The sequence below is a fragment of the Hirundo rustica genome, chromosome 6 (assembly GCF_015227805.2).
Source record: "Hirundo rustica isolate bHirRus1 chromosome 6, bHirRus1.pri.v3, whole genome shotgun sequence".
Classification (NCBI taxonomy): Eukaryota; Metazoa; Chordata; class Aves; order Passeriformes; family Hirundinidae; genus Hirundo; species Hirundo rustica.
In genome coordinates, this window is record NC_053455.1 from 28,468,421 (window position 1) to 28,492,982 (window position 24,562).

At 40.1% G+C, this 24,562-nt stretch overlaps 2 protein-coding genes and 1 long non-coding RNA gene across 8 annotated transcripts in view; 1 reads left to right on the top strand and 2 right to left on the bottom strand.

The window, feature by feature from the left end:
- Positions 1 to 16,233, top strand: part of CAPN3 (calpain 3) — a 29,061-nt gene extending 12,828 nt beyond the window's left edge. The window contains exons 9-24 of one of the 2 annotated variants that reach the window (XM_040066920.2): positions 511 to 588; positions 1,048 to 1,208; positions 1,760 to 1,929; positions 2,548 to 2,559; positions 3,676 to 3,884; positions 4,402 to 4,438; positions 5,444 to 5,458; positions 6,699 to 6,800; positions 8,123 to 8,200; positions 8,888 to 8,945; positions 9,546 to 9,610; positions 10,646 to 10,714; positions 11,281 to 11,359; positions 12,904 to 13,020; positions 13,463 to 13,521; positions 14,152 to 16,233. In XM_040066920.2, the coding sequence (XP_039922854.1) occupies positions 511 to 588; positions 1,048 to 1,208; positions 1,760 to 1,929; positions 2,548 to 2,559; positions 3,676 to 3,884; positions 4,402 to 4,438; positions 5,444 to 5,458; positions 6,699 to 6,800; positions 8,123 to 8,200; positions 8,888 to 8,945; positions 9,546 to 9,610; positions 10,646 to 10,714; positions 11,281 to 11,359; positions 12,904 to 13,020; positions 13,463 to 13,521; positions 14,152 to 14,178 (1,336 nt within the window). In that variant the 3' untranslated portion in view covers positions 14,179 to 16,233. Of the gene's footprint in view, positions 1 to 510; positions 589 to 1,047; positions 1,209 to 1,759; positions 1,930 to 2,547; positions 2,560 to 3,675; positions 3,885 to 4,401; positions 4,439 to 5,443; positions 5,459 to 6,698; positions 6,801 to 8,122; positions 8,201 to 8,887; positions 8,946 to 9,545; positions 9,611 to 10,645; positions 10,715 to 11,280; positions 11,360 to 11,530; positions 12,718 to 12,903; positions 13,021 to 13,462; positions 13,522 to 14,151 lie in introns of those variants that run through there. The other variant, XM_040066921.2, reaches the window with a different exon arrangement.
- On the bottom strand, positions 4,375 to 10,961 carry LOC120753966 (uncharacterized). The gene is made up of 3 exons (XR_005701300.2): positions 10,627 to 10,961; positions 9,068 to 9,150; positions 4,375 to 8,332 (listed from the first exon to the last, which is right to left on the bottom strand). It is a non-coding gene; the product is annotated as an uncharacterized LOC120753966 (long non-coding RNA).
- The window catches only part of ZNF106 (zinc finger protein 106), a 40,449-nt gene continuing 32,094 nt past the window's right edge, over positions 16,208 to 24,562 (bottom strand). For all 5 annotated transcript variants that reach the window (XM_058420955.1, XM_058420954.1, XM_040066916.2 and 2 more), the window contains 5 exons: positions 23,779 to 23,898; positions 23,239 to 23,310; positions 22,027 to 22,098; positions 21,361 to 21,507; positions 16,208 to 20,372 (listed from right to left, as the gene is read on the bottom strand). In XM_058420955.1, the coding sequence (XP_058276938.1) occupies positions 20,316 to 20,372; positions 21,361 to 21,507; positions 22,027 to 22,098; positions 23,239 to 23,310; positions 23,779 to 23,898 (468 nt within the window). In that variant the 3' untranslated portion in view covers positions 16,208 to 20,315. The remainder of the gene's footprint in view (positions 20,373 to 21,360; positions 21,508 to 22,026; positions 22,099 to 23,238; positions 23,311 to 23,778; positions 23,899 to 24,562) is intronic.

The following is a 24,562-nucleotide window of genomic DNA, read 5'->3' on the forward strand; positions in this document are numbered from 1 at the left end:
TGAAGCTGTAAAAATGAAAAGAGTACCTTGTAAGATGTTGAGAGGCTTTGAAAAATGGAAATTAAGACAGAACTCAGCCTAATGATGCTTTAAATGTGATTTTACTGTCCATTTTCAAAACAAGATGTGACAGTAGAAAAATCTTTTAAGTTATGAGAGAACTGAATTAATCAAGATATCAGTGTTTTGCTTAAAAGAATTTCAATAGGTATGCCAGCAATGATAATCTGAAAACACCTTTTTCTTCAAGCTAAGTAAAATTAACACAGTTCAGCAGATGTTTGATAGCTGCCAAGAGGAACTCTATGAGGAAGGCAGAAAGAAGTAGGTCAATTCTTCTTTTATTTCAGCATGTAGAGAAAAGGATAGCATTGAGAACAAATAGTTGCAAGGCTTACAAAGGAAAAATTATGTGCAGGTAGGAGGATGATTCACTCTATGAGGCTAACGTGTAGAAACTAATGAAAACTGTATTGCAAATCCTAAGCTAACTTGTTTACTCCTTTGAAGGTCAGAGGAATGGGACTCTGTTAATGAAGCAGAGAAAATCCGCCTGCAGCACAAGGTCGTGGAGGATGGGGAATTCTGGTGAGAGCAGTAGTCTAAAACCAGTGCTTCTCTAGGAAACAGCAATCATAGCAAAAATGAATGACATCGCACTACTACAAACCTGCTAAAACCATTGCAGTGATCTCTGCCCCCCTTCATATTCCCAATAAGCCCTGCTCTGTGATCATCTCCTTCTTTCACAGGGATTATTCAGTACCATCTGTACAGTTTTTCTAATAATGCTACACTTCCACAAGCTCTCCATAACCCATCCTACATACCATCCTCTCAGGTCAGTTTCCCTGAGTTTGGAGTTGTACCTGTGGTAACTGACCAACCAGCAGACCAAAAGCATTTGGAAAACACAGCACTGCCACTGCAAACTTGTCCCAGCACTGACAGCGCTGTTGGTCACTGTCCTCTACCTCCCCAGGGTCTTTCAGACAACTGCCAACCATGTAAATGCATTTGGGTTCAATTTCCCCTCAATTCCTCTAGGATATCCTTTCAAGATTTCATGAGGCACTTCACAAAGCTCGAGATCTGTAACCTCACACCTGATACTCTGGAAGTGGATAAATTCCAGACCTGGACTGTGTCAGTCAACGAAGGACGCTGGGTGAGAGGCTGCTCAGCTGGAGGCTGCCGCAATTATCCAGGTGAGCAAAGGGTCTTGAGATATGGCCTCTTTGATGGGGATTAGGTTAGATCCCAAAGGCTAAGTCACACCACAGCCTGGTTAGTGCTCAGCCATAGGAAAAGCCTTGCTTCCTCAGTGGACAAGGAAAGCGATTGGTAGCTGGAAATCTTCTGTCACTATGCTGTAACAGAACATCGTAAGCCCGAAAGGCAACCCTGGCAAAGATAAATCATTGTTCAAATACTTCACAGTGCCCCAAGTAAAAAGGATAAGTTTCACCCTAACAATTAGATTTCACTTGGGAAATTCACTTTTGTGGTTTAAAAATAGGTTTGGGGACTTTGGAATTTTATCAGATGACAGTTCTCTACATATCCTTGATAGCTTTGCAGTTGTTAGAACTAAGTAACAGCCATAATATGTAAAAAACCCCATATATGTCTTAGCCCAATTTTAACCTTTCCCTCAGGAGCCATAGGCAGAGAACTTAAAAGTTCTCTTTGATCATGAACATCATTAGAAAACTGAAGCTTTATGTGTTTTCTTTGGGTTGCTGGTGGGATTTCACAGATACATTTTGGACCAACCCCCAGTATCGCTTGAAGCTCCTGGAGGAAGATGATGATCCTGAGGATGAAGAGGTTATCTGCAGCTTCCTTGTTGCACTGATGCAGAAAAACAGGAGGAAAGAGCGCAAGCTGGGAGCCAACCTGTACACCATTGGCTTTGCCATCTATGAGGTAACAGATCTAGATTTTGCTCTTTGCACTGTAGTTGCAAATCCCGTCAGCATGCATTTACCAAGAGAGTCGCTGAATCATTCAGACTGATTACATCAATTTTTGCAATTTTTGCTTTGCAAGGAAGTCAGAAAATCTGGAAGAGAGGAAGTCTTTCTAATTAATTGCTCGTACCGCAGTCAGGGTTTACCCATCTATTAAGTAAGACTTCTTAGGCTTTTATAGTGACCTAATGCCAGATTTTAGCATATTCTTTCCCACATATTCTTGAATCTCCCTTTTGTCCTTTCTGAAACTAGGTATTTCATTGGCAGAAGAGTGTAAAAAAGCAAACGCATCCAAGACTCATATGCAACAATTAACCTCTGTCTGTGCTATTGACTTGATGAAAAAGTCAATTTACTCAGTCCCTTGCACAAACATATTTGGTTCAGATTTTATCTGATTTCACGTAGATGCCAAGAAACCTAGAAAGGAAAGGGGAAAGTGCTTATCTGACTACAGGCATTTTAATTACTGTGTCCCCAGAACTCTAGGTGAATGCTCTTCTGTATGACCTATAAACATGTAGACTCCCCTTGCAGCTCTGACTGTTTCTTCTCTCTGTTTCTCCCTAAGGTGCCCAAAGAGGTATGCGCAGAACGGAGCCAGATTGACATCTTGGTGTATACCCACAGCTAGTCTTACTGTAGTGCCTGTCAGTAAGTCAGCAGGAGACTGTCCAGTCAAGTTTGTTTTCAGGGATGTTACAGCAGTAGAACTGCTAACCATTTTGCCTTGAGTGTTTATTAGTAACATTTTGTGAATAATTTTTAGTTCCTTCTCACTCACTCCCCATTCTCACTTGGACCTTTTCCTCAGTGCTACTTTTCTCTTCTGTGATGGCCTGGTCATCTCTTGCACGGTTGGTCAGAGATCCAGGAAGCAGTGCCTGTGAGGGCTTAGCCTGTGCACTCCATGCAGAACCACCCTAAGCCACTTGCATTTCCTCCTAAAAATAATACAAATCGCATACATTCTGGCATTTTTAATCACCTATATTAATGGTATTTTCAGACATTTAAGAAATCTTATTAAAAGTACACAGAGTATATTTTTTCTGAGTCTGACAGTAGCTGAATCATTGGCATCACAAGTTTTGCGAACAAGCTCACCTGAAAGCTGTTACCTGGAAAGCATGAGGATGACAGTGTGAAGGTTGTCTTTGCCAACTACCTTACAGATGGTTATTTCTGCAAAAAGCAGCCTTGCAATTGTTTTTACCCCACAATTCTTGGCTTAATTTTCATATTTGAACTAATGCAATGTTTGCCACATTTGTTTAGCAGATATAGAACTCATGTTTTCCTAGACAAGGACATGCTTCCACTGAAAGCACCTTCATTTTACCACTCTGCATGTAGGAGTTTGCTTAGACCACTCCTTGCCGCACACCCTCCAAGGAAAGCTGCTGAGCTTTGGTTACACAAAGCCCAGCATCTAGCAAAAGAGTCAGGTACAAGTGCCTATGCAGCACAATCTACAGGTGGGCCCTGGAGCAGCCCTCAGAAGCCAACTAGACTCAGTCTGTAGAAACTTAAAGGTGACAGACTCTGTAGCTGCCACCACCTACCACCACCCAGCTCTGTGCTTACCAAGCTGCTGCTTCCTGTGCTTTCTGTACCAGCTGTGCACTGCCCGCATGGCAATCCACCTGGGCAATGGGCAAAATTTCCTTGAAGACAAATTGGCTCGTTTGTTCTGCAGATGCATGGTACTAAGCACCACTTGCAGAAGGATTTTTTCCTCTACAATGCCTCCAAAGCTAGAAGTAAGACCTACATAAACATGCGAGAAATCTCTGAGCGCTTCCGGTTACCTCCCAGCGAGTACGTCATCATCCCATCGACATACGACCCTCACCAAGAGGGAGAATTCATCCTCAGGGTCTTCTCAGAGAAAAGAAGTCTTTCAGAGTAAGTTGCAGAGAAGTTTATCTGACCACCTAGATGGAGTGACTTTGCTACTCTGCTAAAGTCATGTTACCAGTTTTCTACACCCTGCTTTTTATTTTCTCAACCTCATTAGAAACTCCGAGCTGCAAACTCATTTCCCCAAGGTTACTTTATAGACTAACAAGAACCTGCTTTGAATTGTCTTTGGAGAAGCTTACTGCTTGCAGGATATCCTTTGCAAACAAACCATTTGCCATTTACTAAGGCCAAAGAACTTCTGTTTTACTCCCACTTCGCTGTTATCAAGGTTCTTTACAGGAGTAAGCCAGGCAGCAGCCATCCTGGAAATAGTACTTGGGGTATTCAGCTCAAACTGGGGAAAAGCCACTCCTAGAGCCTGCAGCTGTAATGCTGGAAGCCAGCCCACACCACTGGCTGCTTGGAAAGTCCAAGTGGCTGCTTAAAAACCGCCTAAAGAAACAGTCAACTTTGGGAACACTCGCTTTCCTGATTTATTTATTTTCTGCTTTCTGCTTAGGGAGGTTGAAAACATGATTGAGGCAGAGCGTCCATTGGTAAGTACTGTCCAGGTCCCCTTTTGTGTATAGGGGTTGAGAGAAGGGGGACACGATACCTAGGGGAACTTACAGCAAAAAATCATTTGCAGCCCCATAACAGCATGTTTATCACAAATTCTCATCTTTTTCTCACCAAGATACTTCCATTGACACTTCTTTATGTACACTACTTTCTGAACTTGATTCAGACCAAAATGCTTTTGCAGATTTGAAATGTGGTCCTGGCATAAAGAAACTGGATGCTAAACATTGTCTTTGCCTCCATCAATGGAGAATATCCATTTACCAAGGGAGGCCTAGCTCTGTGACCTGAGATACTTTCTTTGTGGAATTGGTATCTCATCTAATAAAGAAAAAAACTACCTTATTTTGAAGTACCTGCTTTCTGAAAATAGATCCTAATAGCACTCTGATTCAAAATAGCATCCATGACAAGTTTTAACTCCTTGCCCTGGAGTTTTGTGGGAAAACACTAGAGCTAACAGTACAATTAGTCTTGGGAAAAAAAAAAAAAAAAAAAATCAGAAGAAATGCTTTTGCACAGAATTGAGTTCCATCAAACCTTACTCAGAAATGTTTCCCTTTTGTTTGCTGTCATAGTGAAAAATAGTGAAAAGTCCAGATATGAGGGAGTTAAATTGTCCCTTCAGATACCATTGATCTATGGGCATAGACGTTCAATCTCCACTGCACTGGCAGGTTGGGAAAAAGAAAAGGAATACTGAGAGCTAAAGAGATTTTATTCAAGCAAAAGCCTCAGATGAGTTGAAACACAGTTTTGCTATGATTTCTGCAATGTGTTTCCTTCAGTATCCCATTTCTTGGTGTGTGCATGTTCCCTCCTTTTTAGTCATTTGAAAGCTGTATAGATATAGGAATATTTGTATGAGTATAGGAACTGGAAAAAACAAATATGAGAAAGGGAAAAATAAAAAAATAAAAGTTTGCCATCAGCTCTGCATAATCTGATCAAACACTTTTTAATTTTGTCTCTTCACACAGAAGAAAAAGGGCAAGGTAGGTACCTGTGCAATGTGCTAAGTGCCCTAAAGGCAAGGAGCATGTGCAGCGCATGAGCAGGGGAAGAGTTTCTTGGTATTATAATTTTCTCTGTGTCTGGAAAGTGACCTAGTTAGGTTGGTTGAAGGGCACTGGATATGAGGCCATTTGCATGCAGCAAAGATTTGGCTTCCTACATTAGGTTCTAATGAAATAGCATTAGCATCATATACCCCTTACCCCTCTCACTCAAAGGGGTGGTGAAAGCGTAACAAACCGTTCAGATTTATCAGCTCAATCCTCTGGGTTGTTCAGACTGTTCTTCCTTTCTGCTCCTTTCACAGGCAACCCAACACTCCTTGCCAGTGAAAAGCCTCTCTCCAGACATGTGCCCTCACACTTGCATTCCATTGTCTAGTGCAGCAGCCACTCCCCTTTCCTGAAGTTTCTGTTCACCAAAGTCCAGGATTCTATTTTTGATTCGACACAACATATTTTGGACCTTAAAAATGTAATCAGATATTTTAATCCCAAGACAAGCTGATTGTAATTAATACCCTAGATTAATACATTCACATCATGTAGCAGTTTTTCCTTGTTTAAATGCACCAAACCAGAACAATGGAACGAGGCTGCTTACAGCTGAGTGCTTGAAGAATCAATACAGAGAAAGAACATAACTAACAAGCTCCTACACAAATAACTTCTTTTCTGTGTACAAGTCATATTTTGTTTGTTTTCAGTGCTACTGTCCTTCATTGAGGGGTAAGCTCATCAGTTTAAGTGATGAGAATCTGGGGGGCTTATTTTGTTTAAAAATGGGGGAAACTCCCCAAAAACAAACAAGAAACCTAACTAAAACACCAAAACAAAACCACACAAAGAACTCCGAACAAAAACAAAAAACCAAACATGTTCAATTATATCTTTCTGACAAGGAAATCTAGAGTCCAGAAATTGCACTATTTTGCAAAGAGACTTTTGCAGGTTTTGGGTGAGTGTTTTGTTTTTTGGGGTTTTTTTTCCTTGCATGAGAGCAGTACTGCAGAAATGTTTCTATTTTTTGTTGTTTGTTTTGTTTTTGTTTTTTGTTATCCTTTCTTTTCTTTCATTCCATGAAATGGCTTCTCTTGTCATGCTTTCACGAGCAGGAGTTGTTGTTGCATGCACCTTCCACGGAATGCATGTGACCAAATACTTTTCTTTCCACTATTCCTCATGTAATTTCCATTTCTCTTTCACTCTCTTCTTCTTCTAGCCTATCATCTTCGTTTCTGACAGAGCAAACAGCAATAAGGAGCTGACAGCAGATGAAAATGCTGGCAAAGATGGTGAAAAAACCCAAGCAGATGAGAAAAAGGTTTCTGTAGCAAGTGGCAGAGGGGAGAATAAGGCTCAGTCTGACACAAAAGAGTGGCTGGGGAGGGCACAGGAATTGGACAAAAAGGTGTCCTGAGACACTAAACAGCTTCTCATCAAATCTTAACATGACTCACATCTGGTTTATGTGGATGTAATGGGCATGAGCACAGACAGACTGTCCCTTCAGTTATTCAACAATCCTGCAGGATCTCCTGGTTGCTCTCTTATACAAGAATCCCAGTTGTGAGAGATTCCTTCCCCACATTCAATTCACTCTTGCTCAGCCCCTTGAGGCGCTACTGCTTTACAGAGGGGACATGCACAAACTTCACCCAAGGGGCTGTAGAAGCTCCTGGCAGTGACCACAGCCCCTCCTGGTACAAACTACACAACTCTATCCTAGTCCCTGTTGGCCAGAGGATAAAGGACAGGTAAACCCAGGAGCTCCAGCACTCCCCCTCTTTTCCCTCACTACCAGAGAGGAGGAAACCAGAGTAGCAAATTCAGGGTTTCTGCCTGCAGGTAGGTGAGACAACATATCTAACAGCCAGATCCCACATCCAGGCTTGTGGCATCTGGAGGCATGGCTGGAGCATCTGCTTACAGGGAGAGTGCTGTTCTGCTGCATGACAACCAGAGCATGCAGATGGCAAAGTGGGAACCAACCTAAACTTTCCTCTGCATTTAGACAAAGAAAAACAGGAACTAAGCCAAGAAATTAACTTTGTTACGTATAACTTTCATTTCCCTTTTCAGTATCAGCTTCAGAGTTCAGAGTTGCACTTTCCATGTGTCTGATAAAGCTTGTTCCTCATTTTCCTCTGTCTTATATGTTACTTGTCTTCAGCAAGGGCCCCCCACATCATAAAGAGTTCTCACATGGTCATTGATAGCCTACAGGGAAGCTGTGATGCAGATATTGTGTCCCTGCCCATGGCTGGTGGGCTTGAACGAGATAATCTTTAAGGTTCCTTCCAACCAAAACCATTCTTTGATTCTCTGATATGCCTCTTCTGCTCCAAACTTCTCCTTTGCAATATTTTGGTACAAAAAATTAGAAGATAACTGCCAGTGGAAGTAATTATTTAGGCTCCTTCATATAGAAAAGAGAGCAAAGGTATGAACAGATAAAATTAAATACTTGGCAGTTTTAAGGAACAGAATGAATAAAAACATGAGGAAAGGAATGGGAGGACAACCCATTCCTCCAAAAGCCTCCAAATTTACTAAGATGATCCCTCACACAACGGCATGTGAGCCATCCAGGCCCTTTCTCTTCTCCACTGGACTCAGGATGTATCTCTGCTGGTCTCTTTTCAGCGTTCTTCAACAAAAGCTCATGAGGAGAGTGAAGAGCAAAAACAGTTCAGGAATATTTTCCGACAGATTGCAGGAGATGTGAGTATGCAATTGATCCCTGTCTCTGCCATCAAAGCAGCCTGGCCACAACAGCTCCTAAATCAACTAATCCATGGATTCAAAACACTGAATATCGAAGTTTCCTTTGCATTTCTTCCCATCAAATTCTCCCTGCAATTTTGAGATAAGTAAAATCAAATAAAAAAACCACATTAAATATACAGTTATCCTCATATGTATGTATAAGCTATTCCCACCATGTCTGAGAGAGTCTTGTTTAAAGTCAGCCCTTTTCTTCTGTCACTCCTACAGGATGCTGTTTTGCACAGCAAGTATAAACAAGTTAGAAATGCAATGCCCTCTGGTATATGCTTAACAAGGGAAGTTAAAGATAAAAACAGATCAAAGAACTGCATAAATCAGGTGGCTGCAAATGGGATAGAGTTTTCTGATTTTGGTATTTGGGGTTTTTGCTTGAAATTATCATCCTTCTAGTTGTAGTTTAATGAGTACCATTATATAGTAACTTCAAATTTACCTTGTACCGTAGCCTCAAGAAAGAGTTGGACTACTGTTTACTTAAAGTGTAATGCCCTCTGTTTTGAAATATGTATATGCTTTATTGAAATGTGACCATAGACTTCAGACTTTTAGCGTATCCATCCATAAAATTATGTTTCATACAGAACATTGTAACCTATTATATTCTCACCACATTTCCTTCAGGACATGGAGATCAATGCTGAGGAACTTAGGAATGTTCTCAATAATGTCGTAAAAAAACGTGAGTTTGAGCATGTTTTTACTAATGCTGGACAAAGAAATCTGTGACAGAGCATAACTCCCCACCCCGAGTTGCACTCTAAAAATTATTGATGTTTCAAAACTCAGAAATTTCCTAGTTACCTTTCCATGGACATTGCATCTGAGACTTTAACGAGCTGAACTTTTCACAGAGATGATCTCTACATATTGTCAGTACTGATAATCTAGAAATGAGCAGATACGTTCATGGAAATTACCACATGACAATAACGCAATTCTCACAGTCTGCAAATGTCCTGTAAAAAACATTTCTAGTGGACAGGCAGACCTTTCTCCCTGTTCAGCAAACTTTAACCTACAGGCACTGGACTTGCTTAGTAACTTAGAAGTTAGCTTAGAGTTTTCCAGAGTTTATTGTATGTAATAAGTTAAGGATAGTAAAGCAATATCTGATTCACAGACAATAAAATTACTGAGAGTCTTTTCAGATTTCTCTACCACTCATTTCTTACTGGATGAAGAAAATAATTTGGCTTTTACTTTGATTAGAGTTACACCTGAGAGGAAAATCACTTGCTGATTTGCATGATTTATATTCACCTGGGATCATTTGTTTCAGATAAGGACCTAAGATCAGAAGGGTTTGAACTGGAATCCTGCCGCAGCATGATTGCTTTAATGGATGTATCCTTTTCTAGTGAAAAGGGAGTGCTTGAAACCACTCGATTTCACTGTTTCTCATCACCACACATACAGATGCACAACTTAGTAACCAAACAGCAAACTGTACTCTGTAGTCAGATAAAAAAGCACTCCTGGTTTGGCACATCTTAATTCCAGTCATCTCAACATTAGCATAATTGGCAGAGAAAAATATCCCCAAAAAGAAAGCTACAGAGTAAATCAGTCAGTATGACACTCTTCTTTAGGTATCAGAGACTATCCACATTATGTACTAAAGCATGATATTTTGATTATTGTATTTAAAACAAATTCAACATAACTATAGTTCTTGCCAATAAACTCAGTATATTTATCTCTTTGAGTTTATAATGTATCACATATTCTACTGTGTGCTTAGCTTGCAATGCAGGCAGAATCTGTCTGGAACAAGTGCAGTAAATCACACTATAAGATGACACACGGTTACCTCTGCCACAACCACCTTCAGTTTTCCAGTTTGACATAACACAATTCTGAGAGAATGTAAGTGCATCCAAACATAACCAGAACAAAAGTGTAACTCCAACTCACAGCCATAATGGTTGGAACCTAAACATATTTTTGAAAAGAGCTTTAGTCAACATTTTGCTTATTTCTCAGTTCATTTTAAGCAAGGCAGAAAGAGCTTCACTCCAGAGTAAAAGTCAGGTTTCTTAAAAACACTGGGTGAGCTTCACATTTGGAGTTATTTCAGGAGAGCCCACTAAAACATCCTACTCATGCACTTTTAGAACAGTTCCAGAGGCAAAGCTGTGTCCTGTACCAGAAGCTTGTTTTTCTACACAAATACAAGCAGTACTTCACACTCCTGAAGCACTATGCTATGCACAATAACCAAAATGTTTACAAATATTTTACTGCATAGCTGAGTAAATTCTTAATGCTGAGGAGATCCCCAACCCAGTTTCACATTCATCCCTTCACCAGTAGCTGACGACCTAACTAATTTTATCCTAAAACTATTGTGAGTTGTTTACCTGAATGTTTGCATCACAGACAGATGGCTCAGGGAAGATAAACTTTGATGAATTTCGACACCTCTGGGACAAGATTAAAAGCTGGCAGGTATTGCTGATATCTTCACAGCTCTTCTTCACAGCTTCTGCAGTGCAAGTGTTCTACAGGAAAACCAGAACTCCCCACATACACTCCATAAAACAGAGAGACTAAAAATATATTATGAATTAACTTCAAAAATGAAAAGTAATGTCTCTCTTCATCCTACTTTGCCTAAGCAAAGAGCATGAACCTCTCATGTAGAACCTTCCCCTGTGCAAATACCAAAGAGGCATACAAATTGAAGGAGGAGAATGATGGGAACTAGAATCAGGCCTCAATAATAGCTTAATTAGGGCAATTAAGAGGGAGGATTACCAGCATAAACTCAAGTCAAACAAGGAGAGTCTCAAGAGGAGAGCTGCTTTGCTTCCCAGAGACTGGAGCTAAATTATTTTACTTTGCAACTGAGAAGAACTGTGCTAACAACCCAGACTGCCCAGCAGCGGCAATATAAGGCACATGGCAAACCCTCCAGGTGTCTGAGGCACGCATCCCATATCCACTCAGCGGGTGCAATCAAGAGAAGTACAAGCTTTTTTACTGTTTTCTGTGGTTTGTTCTTCTTTTTCCAGAAAATTTTCAAGCGTTACGACACAGATCATTCAGGAACCATTAACAGCTATGAGATGCGCAACGCAGTCAATGATGCAGGTACTTTCCCTAGTGCAGCATCCAACAGCTGAAAACCTTCTTTTGTTTTGGTGAATCACAGGGAGACATCACTGAACACAGTGCTGCCTTTCAAGGACAGATCGTAGAGAAATTATATATATATATATATATATATATATTTTTTTTTTTTTTTTTTTTTTCCTCTGACAGAGCTTCTCAGATATCCAAATGGCAGGCCTCATATGTCTAGCCAACCAACTAGATCTCTTCAGCCCCCTTTAATGCAACTAGTGGTGCTCTGCTGTCTTAAGGATGTTCTACTCAGGTCCTGCTACTCAGGGAGACCAGGGAGTGCTGAAGACACTTATTTTCATTTGAGCTGTGGATTCTATACATTTGTCTAAGTAACAAAGAACAGTGGAAAACCTTCAACCTGCGTAAAGGCACTGAAACAGAATGGAGCAGGTCCAGGTCCATTGTCCAAGTTTGCAATTGTGCAGACATTTCTTATGTCAATGTTTCTTCAGTACTGAGCCACTGTGGGTTCAATCTCTTCTACCTGCACAAGAAGAAAGAAGTATTTTTGCAAGACTTCCAGTTAATGAAATTCATTCTGAAAAGAGAGAGTTTGGACTTTCCTTGCTTGTCCCAGACACACCAGTGTGTTCCTCCCCGTGGGGAGCAGGCCTCCCCCCACAAATGTCCTTACTAGGTCTCTAAGGGAGCAAGATGACCTCTTTGATCAGAAAATCTGTAGTTTCACTATAAACCTAGATGGGATGATTTTAGTGACACTTTGTTTTCAGTAGTATTTTGGCACATCAAGGAAAACAAACAAATGACTACCTTGTACTTTATAAAACTTCACTGATTTCTGTAATCCTTTGCTAAAGACAAAAGTACACCTGAATCTGGACTCCTGCTGTGGTAGAAATATGGGTAATTTTTATTTTCCGGGTTTCTGTTCTCACCAGAGAAGCTGTCACTGTAAAAAGAGAAAATATTTAAATACCTCCTTCCCTGTGTTTACAACTAAGAACATTTCAGAGTCTTATACAGCATATAAGCTGTGCATGACCTTGCATTTAGCCAACAAACAGCTGTACCCAAACTGTGACAGACCCTCTCAAGGCACAGCCTGCAGCATGCAGTGCCAAAGTTTGGTCCCACCACACCGAGGAGTTGCCTCCTTGTCCATTTCCTGACCAGTGTTGAACTGTGTTTCTATAGCAACTTCCTCCTGCACTTGTCCCCCAGTTTTAGCTGATTTGCTCTCAGCAGGCCCAGCTGAGCCATCCGGGCCTCTGGGGCTGCAGCTCTCCTCTTCACACTTACAGCCTGAGGTAATTTATGTGCTAAGAGCCCTGTCAAAACATAACTTCAAAACATTGCTCCTGGTTTAGGAAGGCAGCTGGACACAGTGAAGCTCCTTTCAGCTTTATTTCATTTTGTTTAGCACTGGCAGCAGGGCCTTCCAGCCCGAGCCTCGGCTGGGCCAGGGGCGCGCCCGTGGCCAAACCCCTCACGGAGCAGCGCTCTCCCCGCCCGAGGCCCAGCTGTGCCCCGGTTTTGCTTCCCTACAGGCTTTCGGCTGAACAACCAGCTCTACGACATCATCACCATGCGCTACGCCGACAAGGACATGAACATCGACTTTGACAGCTTCATCTGCTGCTTCGTGCGCCTGGACGCCATGTTCCGTGAGTGGCCGCCCCGGTTCCACGGCGCTGCCTCCCCTCCTGCCCCAAACACAGCCACGCACCCATGGAACGGCGTGGGTCGAAAAGGACCTTAAGGATGAGCTGGTTCCACCCCCCCTGCTGAGGGCAGGGACGCCTTGCACTGATTGCTCAGAGCCCCATCATACTCACAGCAGTTCGTTCAAAGCACTACTCCCTATGTAGGGTATTAATTGAAGATAATGTGCTTGGGGAATCTAAGATTCAAACGCAAAAGAAACCACTGTTTCTCCTTGAATGAGCTAATGAAAAACACAGCAGAAACACTTGCTGGCCCCACAAGTAAAGACCTGCACAAGTTGGCATTTCACAGTGGGAGCACCATTTGATTTCCTGTCTGGGAATCATCTTTACTCACACAGTAACCTAATCTACTCCCCGGATTTTTGTTTCCTTCCTTTAGGGGCATTCCACGCCTTTGACAAAGATGGAGATGGCATCATTAAGCTCAATGTCCTAGAGGTAAACTGCTTTATGAGAGTATGTCTAACACAATGACACAATACTAAATTTTAATTGTATTAATCATTGTACATGTTTTCAAGGGAGAACTCTATGAACAGAGTTCATCTGAAATTGTCACCAATTGTCACCCAATTGGTAAGAAATCCCAAAACCTCCTAAAATTTTGCTACCAATTTTACACAGAAAATATCCATTATCTGCCAGCAGCAGCTGCTCTGTAAGACTCCAGCTGGTGCTGAAGGGCATGGCTGCAGCCTTTTGATATCATCTTTAAAGTGCATCAAAAAACATTTGAGATTTTTTTTCATGAGGCAATTTAGATCAAACACAGTGATATGGTATTAAATGATAATGGGGCTTAGAATAATTCTTTACCTTTTAATCTTATTAAGAATAAGAAAGTTTCCCCTTCAAAGCATGTCCTCCATTGGGGAGACTTAAAAACACCCTTCACTTTTTGCAAGGGAAGGAGAAATAGGAGCAAGAGACTCAAGAAAATTCCCCTCTGCCACTCTACTTCATGCTAAGTGACAGCAAGCAGCTGCCTTCCAGCTAGAGATGGTGGTGTCTTCATAAAATTTATGGGAGGGCACCAACAACTCTTCCATCCTTTAACTCTTCTTTCAGTGGCTGCAGCTCACGCTGTACGCATAACACCAGAGCCAGTGGCCACCTTCATCAAGAACACACTGAAGACTTCTAAGGAGCTGGCACCATTCATCCCAAGGGCAAACAGGAGCACTTCCTGATTATGTCATTCACTCCCCAAGGTGAACAGCACGTGGGAAGAAGCCCTTGGAAAAAGAGACAACCGCACTCTACTGGACAGGACAGTGCGCATATTTTGTAACGACTTTTATAGCATCCTGACATTTTTCCTTTGGACAACAAGGATTAATTTATTGATGATTGAATTAAGCTTTCTCTGCATGGTGAAGACATGTAGAATACATAATTATTCTGCTTCTACTCACAACTGGAAAGGTCTTCCCTCAATTCAGGTGAAACTGGGACTGTAACTAACTGTGAAAGTCAGAGGTGTTTACTGCCACCTTGTAGCTGGTCATTTAACTGTTCGTCCTGCTCTTGGTACTATTCTTTCATCTCTTTGTAATGTTTACTGAATACTTCACATGAGATTGTGCTAATTACATTAATAGCATGCAACCTAATGACTCAGTTACAGATTTGGCTGTGCAGGTTGGATCTCTGCTGTGTAGAAATGGGAGAGTAGGGCACGACAAGACTGCAATACCAGAGTACAGCTTGATCTAATGCCTCAGCAGAAGTATCAGAACTGAGCAATTTGCTCTCACTTTTAGTACCCATCCTAATTACAAATGTGGACATTATGAGGTTTTTTTCATTGTAACTGCATTCCCCATAACATTGAGAAACTTATTTGCCAGTTGAGGCAGAAAACCTCTTATACATACAAATTTATATATCTACAGACACATATTTCCCCCACCCTGGCTCCTATTTCCCAACACTACCATGCATTTCTTTATTGCAAGAAGTGACTTGTAGCAGAATCAGATACTATGTCAGCATGAACACTTTGGGAATTTTATTCCAATGGGCAAGTACAGCTAGTTTAATGGAACCAAAAATAAAATCAACTGGATTTTGGCCTAGGCTTTTTGGTTTTATTCTGAAAGAACACATGAAGATGAAATATTGAGCACTCCTCCACCATCCTCCTGAATATACAGCAGCTTTTGGAGTTTACAGCAAGTGTGAAATTAGCTTAGTATCTCAAATATTTTCCAGTTTACTCCTTGAATACATTAAAAAAAAAAAAAAAAAGGCACTTGAGGGGTTCCATTGTTACTACCTTAAAGGATGACAGGTTTTCACAAGTACAATATTAAAAAATGGAAGGAAAAACAAAACATGCAAAGAAGACCAGACTTTGTCAGGAGAACACTTTACTTAGTTCTCTAGCAGCAAAAAGTAGCAAAGCGATCCACTAATGTAAAGCAAAATTTTAAAAACAAATTGTAGCACCCACCCAAAGTTATTCCAGTGAGTGTACATTTAACTGAAAGATCCCTAAGAAGCAGAAAACCTTTTGACTATAAAGTTCTTCATGTTGTCTTGCACTGTAACTTACTCTGAAAGAGGAAGAAAATCCTACAATTTATCTAAAGAAAAGTTATTCTCCTTCAAAGTCAACTGATTTTCTAACCCCAAAAATTTTTAAGATGACTGGAACACTTGAAGCCCTGGCTTCCAGCCATACCTTACATCCACTGAGTTATTATTTTTCATACAAGTATGGTAGAGACGCTCTTAGTTAGGATGGTCATAGAAAAACCACAATCTATCAGTCAAAAGATCAAAATCAGGATTTTTAATTGGCAGCTCAAAACCGGTCCTTACAGTTCTGGTGAGTGAACTAGCAACAAGCTCTAGAGCTCCAGAGAACTTCCCTTGCAATGGGCCATAAAGCAAGAGAGGCAGCACATCAGCTTGGAGGCATCAGCTGGGTGGATGGTTTCATTTCTCTGCCAAATGACTACGTCTGAGATTCCTGCACACCTGTAAAATTCCTGCCAGTGGCCTGGCTGATTTCATCCAGCACCCACGGAATAGGAAAAAAAAACAGAACAAAGTCAAGTTCTACCAAATCATGTGAAAGAATTGTTCCATTTAAAACAAAGGAGAGGCAGACAAACCATAACAATATAAAGAACTTTATTTTTTTAATGTCTTCTTTTGCCATGTAAAGTTTCATGGTAACACTCACAGCTTTGTACCAAAGTGAGAGAAAAAAACCCATGATCCATCTGTGCACGTTCTACACAGTTTAAATCATTAAATATTCAATCAAGTTGTTTTATTCCACTTCCATTCTTTGAAAAGACTGTTTAACATTACAGCAAAATTAAATCTGAGAAGCTGGCAGGCGCATATAACAATATATACCCACACAGTTTGCTCTTTGAGGATTAATTATTTTACAAACAGTAGCTGAAACCATTTTCTTACCCTTCCCTCCCATATTCTGCAACTCTGGACAACTTAGAGTGCTTCAATTATAGTACCATACAAGCCTGAAAAGCAAGATCCACCTGTACTTGTGTTTTAATACAACTTAAGGGAAAAGTATTTTCCCACCAAAAACATTACCCCTGCCATTTACTGCAAGTTTCCAGTTATCATTTACCTTGATCCAGCATGACTGTACTGTTTGAAAATGTGCATTAAGAACTGCACTACTTCAAACACACCACACAGCCAAGTTCCTGCTATTTTGCAGAAGCCAATTGACGTGCTGATAATATGTTTAAAGTCTGTAATTCACACATAAGTGACACAAGGTAAGCAGAAGCCTGGATATTTAATGCATCTTTGTACCAAGAGATGCAGAAGTTTCCCCTCTGTCCCCTTCCATGCAGAGAAGCAGCAGTGTTAGGCCAGAGTGTTTTGCACTGCCAGAGATCTGTTATTTTTCTCTGAAATTTGAAGGAGAAAGGAGAAGCTAATATAGACCAATCCCAAAAGGCCCCTAAAGGGCTGCCAGATGTAGTCAGCCATATGGCAAGTCCAGAACTTCTTTTTTAATATTTGAGTAATAAAAAATTCACAGCTAATCACAAAATAAATCCTCACTCTACTCACTCTTCCACTCACAACTTTTTACTTGCATAAAAACAAACCAATACCAAAAATAAATAATCCTGAAACTGGCTTTAGATGTGCAGTACTGATTTTCATGCAAATATTACTGTGTTAAATATCACGAACAGCCCACCTTCCCAAAGTTACTACATCCTTCAACTAGAGGTATATCAGGAGTCAAAACCCCAAGCTGCAAGACCAGAGAGGATCTCACTAATGAATACCAACAAACAAACATTAGTTTGGCATCTCTCTTCTGCAATTGTCTCCAAAAGACGTAAATGGACAATTGTGAAATCTGCACCAAATTCCAGGTGAACAAATAGGAAACCTCTCCACAGAACTCCAGAGAAGTCGGGGGATTTCCATAGTTACACAGCTTAATAGCAAATCTTTTTAATAGATCCTCATGACATGAGGATGATCCTTTTTCCTCTGAACCTCCAAAGATTTTTAAAAATTGATTCTGATTTATGAAGCAAAACTTTTCACTCATGCAGCTCTTCTGTTTTTCCATCTCTTACCCATTTCAGGATTCTTACAATGTATCTGAAATGACCTACAAAGTAGCAAAAGGAACCACTGCTAAAGCTGGACTTCAGCAGCCCAGACTTTTCAGGGGGATTGTTTTCAAGACAGCTAAGGAAATATCATGGACCACACAAAGAGAAAGATCGCTTCCACCAACTAGAAAAGATAAACCCAGCAAACAAATGGGAATGCAAATAAAGTGTAATAACTGTGTTTGCTGCAACATCTACTGACAAAGATCTTTATAAGTTCCAGAAAACACCTGAAAGAACGTAAAGAATCACAAGGGAGAAGTAACAAAAATCTACTCTCACACACAGTTTTCAGAATGCTACTATCGCCTCAGGCTTGGGACGCACCTCCACAATTTCACTTGCAGCGCAGTCCATGAAGGACAGCTCAGGACTCCCACCTTGTTTACGCCATACTTACATGCTCCCTTATCGTGGTTCAACAAACTCCCAGAAAAAACCCTGAGTATCAAAACCTTTGGAAATGGTTTAAGTATTATGCAGTCTTCTGTTTTTAGGTCATGAAAAAAACTAAATAAATGCCCTCAGAATTTAGAGCATTACAACTCCCAGCACAAAACAGCTACACTGCTTAAAGACTTCTCCAAACTTGATGCTTTATTAAATTGCTTCATCCACAGCCCACAGAAGAAAAGATTATAAAAGCCCAACACCAAAACCACAAACACACATCCCCCGAAAATCAAAACAAGAACACTCCCAGAACAGCCTGTGGTCTGAGCCACATATTGGGGCTTTTCGCTATCCACAAACAGCTCAAAAAAAAAGTAAACAAACAAAATCAATCTCCACAAAAGCACTGGAACCTCAGAGATTCCCAGTAGGATGCTACTGCATCTCATTCATAGTTTACTCCTGTCTCACAAAAAATATTCATCAGTGTCAGAGCAATTCTGCTTCTCTGCTAAGATAATACAAAACCAGTGTGCTTCAGAGAAGGCCCTGAAGTTCCTTGATTTGATTGCAGAGGAACATCCATGGGCTTTCCTGAATCATTCACTTTCTTGGCCTGAAAAGACTTCTTCACAGTCAGAGAATGAGGCTACAAAACTTATTTGGTTTATGGCTGACAAGTCTGAAAGTGGTTGTGGAAAAGATACCCAGTAAAAACAGTCCACTCAGGTTTTATCGAAAAGAGCTGGATTCGTGTATAAGCAGCTCAGTTAGCTGTCTTCACCTTCTCTTACAGCTTAGGAAAATCTCTGCTCATTTTATCCTGAGCAGCAAGTTAGGCACAAGTGAACACAAAACTCCCTGCTAGATTCGTCTCAGTGTTAAGAGGGTTCTTTGCTAAGTTAGTGTCATTAGGGGAACGGGGATGGCAAGTGCCAGAAGGGCATTCCACTGAAGTTCACAAGGTGATGTGATCCTGCTCAAGGGGAGACCTGCAGGGGAACCCTGACAAGTTCGAACAGTCTTCCCTTCTGCACTGGCCTCTCTGTGGTACTTTCTGTGCATTAGGAAAAAAAAGACTTTTACATGCGATATGCATTTCATATCCTCAGCTTCTGCTTGAGAACTTTAGACTTTAAAATCCTGCTCCATTCTTTCCAGCTGAGTTTCTGTGAACTTTGCATAGCCCAAGCCAATTAAGCCAGTTCACAAGAGAAACAAAACACTGTGGATGCACTCAGACACACAGTGTCTTTGCAGTTCTCTTGGTTTGCTACGCCATGAGGATATGGGACTGCAAAGCTCAGTCACTAAGATTCCATGAGATCAGCAATCCAATTATAGTGTTTTATCAAGACAGCAGTGGTGGTTACGCAACTCTAAACTTTAACTAAAAGAAAATCAAACTTCACTTACTTCTTCCCCATACACTTGGACCTACACTGAAAAAGATTAAGATTGCAAAGCACATGAGTAGAGCCACCGCTCTGGCTGCTTTGCTGCTACTGGCACCTCTCTCAAGAAATAACCACTTTCCTCAAAATAAACAAAATACCTCAAAAGGTGTGGTATCTATCACTGTATATATATTGTGCCAGTTATAGCAATTTTTACATAAGGAATAAAAAATAAGTTACAATTAACATAAAAAATTAATTTATTCCAGTCTCCATAAAATAACTCTTGTTTTTATGAAGAAAGTAAAAATGTACACTGGATATTCAAGTTACATTGTTAGAATCTGTGATATTCTGTTTGCAGAATTTTATTAAAATCAGCTAAAAAATTGGATACAATAAAACCTGACATTTCTTAGACACATAACAGGCTTCAAGCTGAGTTTGCAAACAGCAGTACCTATTGTAATCTAAGTTTTTAACACTCCTTTGGACTTCCCAAGGACTATGCTTCTTAAAAAAACAAATAAAACCACCTGAAAAAAGACAACAAAAAAACAAGGCAGACAAGAGGAAGGAATATTCTTGTCCACCAGTGAATTAAAAATTTGCAAGAACTTGGGCTAAGTCTTAATTACCAGCCTTATTTCTACAGAGTGCAACACAACCTGCAGTCTCCGTAGCAATGCATTTCAGCCCCACTCAGTTTCTGCATTCCAAGTGGGAAAGGAAAGACTGGAGTAAGAAACTGATGTTATTTGGAATAAAACTGACATACAAAATTACTTCCCAATGTGGGAGGTGAAAAGCTTCATGAGTCAATCCTGCTGTCATCCTCAGCATGTCTTTCAATGTGTCCTACAGCATCCTAGAAAAGAACCACAGAAGTCAATTAAAAAAATCATTACGATCATCACAAAAAAAACCCCACAAAAAACTTTGCAAAAGATTCTACAAGCCTCAGTGAAAGTGACATTCTAGATAATACACATTTGTTTGGCTTAAAGCTTCTAAATAGATAAATATTATCATCGTCAAGGTATTAAATCATACACATAAAGTGTTTCACATACCACATCATTAAAGGCAAATAAAAATCAGTTTCCTTTTTGATTAGAAGAGTAAATTAAATAAACACATCATATCCAAAGTCAGCACTTAAAGAGAAATTAAGGATTTTACTGTTCATTAATTCTTGAAGAAACCTCCATCCTTCCCATATTTTGGAAAGGAAGGCAGTTTATATTGCCAAGGACCAAAATGTTTATTTTACCAATCAGTCTATAGGTAACAGCCCTCCTTACACCCATCCCCCAATCCTCTCCACAACATTTAATCCAACTCTTATGCCTTCTTCATTTTCCCCCACCTTCCATGCTAACTTTCATCCAGAAGTTTATGCACGACTTATTTAAAGCTTAGTTTTGCTAACAACCTCATGTGAAAAATAAACAACAATGAAAGAGATAGCAATGGATAAAAATTAAAAGGATAAAAACCTGTTTTCAAGACAGATGTTTGTGCATCTTATAAAGACATTTTTTCCTTCAAAATCTTCCTAATATCTTGAGTAAATTTTCTTTAATATTTTAAGAATTCTACCATTTCCATGTAATATTTTAGGATCAAACTGTTTTAAATTGACCATATGTTAAAATATCATAGCTACACTGTTCATCTGCCATGGGCTGAACTGAAGCCTGTTAGCCTTGGATGAGTGTAACCATGTGCAGTTAAGCCTGCCAAGGCTAGAAAAATTTAATCCTTGTCAAAAGAAATAGGATCAAGTCCCACAGTGGTGGTGATATAAAGTACTTTATATTACCAAATACAACCATGCTATTTCAACCGCATACCTGCTTGGAACCTTTCCTGGAAGTAAAGAAAGCATCACAGTTCTTCCAACGACATTTCAGGGTCTGAAAATTTGGATTGGTGTGGTCAGTTAGCAGGTGTTGTTTCAGATGGTCCACAACTCCAAAGATCAGTGAACATCCGTGCCACTGGGAGAAAAAACAACACACCGGAATAAGCCAGGGAAGTACAATTTTTGCTAATGCTTTTCTTCCCGCAATTTCACAATATTCTTCCAAGACTGCAAGCACACCTGCCAACTCCTGTAAGATTTTTAGCATATTCAATTTCCATTTTCCATGGTTTCTATTCCTATAATTACAGCTTTACAGAAATTTTCCTGCCTTTAGAGCCTAGACCATCAGCAGGAATGGCAGGATGAAGAGAGGAATGAAGCCTTTTTAAGATTTAAGCTTACCTGTAACAAAGTCATTTGGAATTTAATTAAACTTATTTAGCACGGTATATCAGCTTTGCTATGCCACTCAGAGAAAGTTTCTGGTAGACAACAAAAAATGAAACCAGTGATATATACCTTAAAAGTACATACACATTTTAAAAAAATAATGAATTATGAAAAATCTAAGGTCAAGCTACCCAAGACTAAGTGACTAGAGACCACCCCCTGTAAATTCAATAACAAAGGCTAAAAACAATTTGCTAATTACCCAGCATCGATAATTCTGCATCAGATTAAGCCTCACAGCTCTGACACTGCCATCATAGCATCCGGTGTAGATCTGTAAAAGAAACATTTATGGATAAACAAGCTGGGAATAAAAGAAAAAAAAAAAGAAGTAAATTTTGAAGGAGACTTCAGTGTAGGTAAAAACAATGAAATATCAGCATGCAAGGCTTCTACATTTAAAAAATAGGCATGAACAAATTATTTTAGTATTTGCCTTCATAATTCACACAAACCTACAAATTAATAAGAAATGCTTCCATAACCTTTATTGTTGCTAGTGTTGTGTGTGTAACAGTAAATTATGGTACTATCTACTAAAGTTAAAAAATACGTAGGTGTAAATGTCAAGTTGAATGTATTTCAGGACTTAACCTGGAGTTATATGTATAGGATGGAGAGGAAGGGCGTGGAAGAACATCAGAATTTCAGAAAGACTGATGCAGATCCTTTCACTCTTTAGTAAACTTCTCCTCCAAACCATTCTTTGATTTGAGAAAGGCCTCAACAGACCACTGCTGGCACAGTTCAGGCTGGACTCAGGCTGGACTCATGTGAGATGTGATGCTTGGGCAGAATGTATTCCAATTAGTAGGTGATCTATTCCTTTGGAGTTAACTTTTCTGTTATTACAAATCACTACCATACCTTTCATTTTACAGTCTCAAAGGAACTTAGCAAACAAATTCCTAGACATGCAGACAAATAAGTGCTTCTAAAGACTATTTTAAGAAATATTTATCCAGAAGAGCCCCTGAAATTCTACAGAGCAGATGCATGAAGAAACCTGTATACCCGAATCAATTGCACGTCTTTTTTTATGTTCTGCCAAAGGTTGCTGGAAGTTTGGCTGTGGGTGAAGTTTTTCTCCAGCATCTGCGTGATTGCCTTGAGTAAAAGTCAAACAGGACTGACACTTGAAAAAGCAGAAGTATTTTACTATTTCTAGTGTCTTCACTGTAATCATAACTGCAAAAAGAACTATTGTTTTAAGACTACAGTAAGCTGAATAGTGGTTGAATAATATTACATAAGTATAAAGCTGTTACAGCCACTTGATTTTTTGGAAGAGAACAACTTGGAAATGCAGCCAAACAGCAGGCTGATTTCTTTATCTGAAGAAATTAAACTGTCTTGTATGCACCTGTGGCAATTACAACCTTCGCTTTAAGAAGAGTGAAAAGAAGGGAGTTACCATGCTCTTATGGATGGTCATACACATGATCATGTCTGTATGGCCTCCATAGACTTGCAAGCGGTCGTGTGACTGGAAAGAAACAGAAACACATATAATAGCAAGACATTTTTTAAGAGCCATTTTCCACAGACATGTAAAGTATAATACTTCTAAGAGCAGTTTCCTTGGTAGCAAGTAAACTGCTATGGTAGATTCCAAACTTTATAGCCACCTTGAAAGTTCACTTTTGCTTACATTGCTTCTGGGAGTCTTTTTGTCCAACTAAGCACTCGTTCCCTCAGCAGACAAAGCTAACATTTTCCCATTTTTCTGAGCTGTCACTGTCTTGGAATAACCCAGGTTCTAAAGAAATTTTTTAGGTCATATTCTTTAAAACCCACGGATTTTGACTGGTGAGACAACTACATACACTGAGTGACAGGAAAAAGAGGGATGAGCTAGAGACTAGAAAAGTACAAGGATGACTTCTATTTGACTTCAAAATTAATAATTAACACATATTAGATAAATGTCATTAGTAACCATCTATTTTCTTACCTGTAGCTCATAAACACGAACAAATTTATCCAGACATGCTGTCACCATGACTTTCCCAAGAATGTTCACAACTGTTACTGCATGGTTATGGCCCTTATAGATCCGTACCAGCTCCCCAGTCTGCAGCAAGAAAAAAGCAACGGTAAATAGGTGTTTGGTTTGTTTTTTCCTAAACAAAAGAACAAAATGGTTTTACCTAACCCATATAGGGTAGGTAGCTTCAATGCTCACTACTCAAAAATGGACACACCCTTTATTAGACTTTCATCCCCTGTGACGGTACTTACAGATTATGATCAAATACTACTTATCCTTTTGTTTGCCCATCCTAACACAGAGCCATTCCAGTACAATAGAAATGTATGGGTCTGTGTAAAGTTTTCTTTCTTCTCTTCTTCTGCTTCTGAATATGAGACACTAGTGTGCCCAGGGGGCCAAAAAGCCAATGGTATCCTGGCTTGTACCAGAATACTGTGGCCAGCAGGACCAGGGAAGTGATTCTTCCCCTGTACTTGGCACTGGTGAGGCCACATCTTGAGTGCTGCGTGCAGTTTTGGGCCCCTCAGATCAGGAAGGACATTGAGATGCTGGAGTGAGTCCAAAGAAGGGAAAGAAGCTGCTGAAGGATCTGGAGCACAAGTGTAATGAGAAGCAGCCCAAGGAGCTGGGGTTGTTTAACCTGGAAAAGAGGAGGCTCAGGGGCGACCTTATCACTCTCTACAACTCCCTGAAAGGAATGTATAGCCAGAGAGGAGACAGCCTCTGCTCTCATACAACCAGCAAC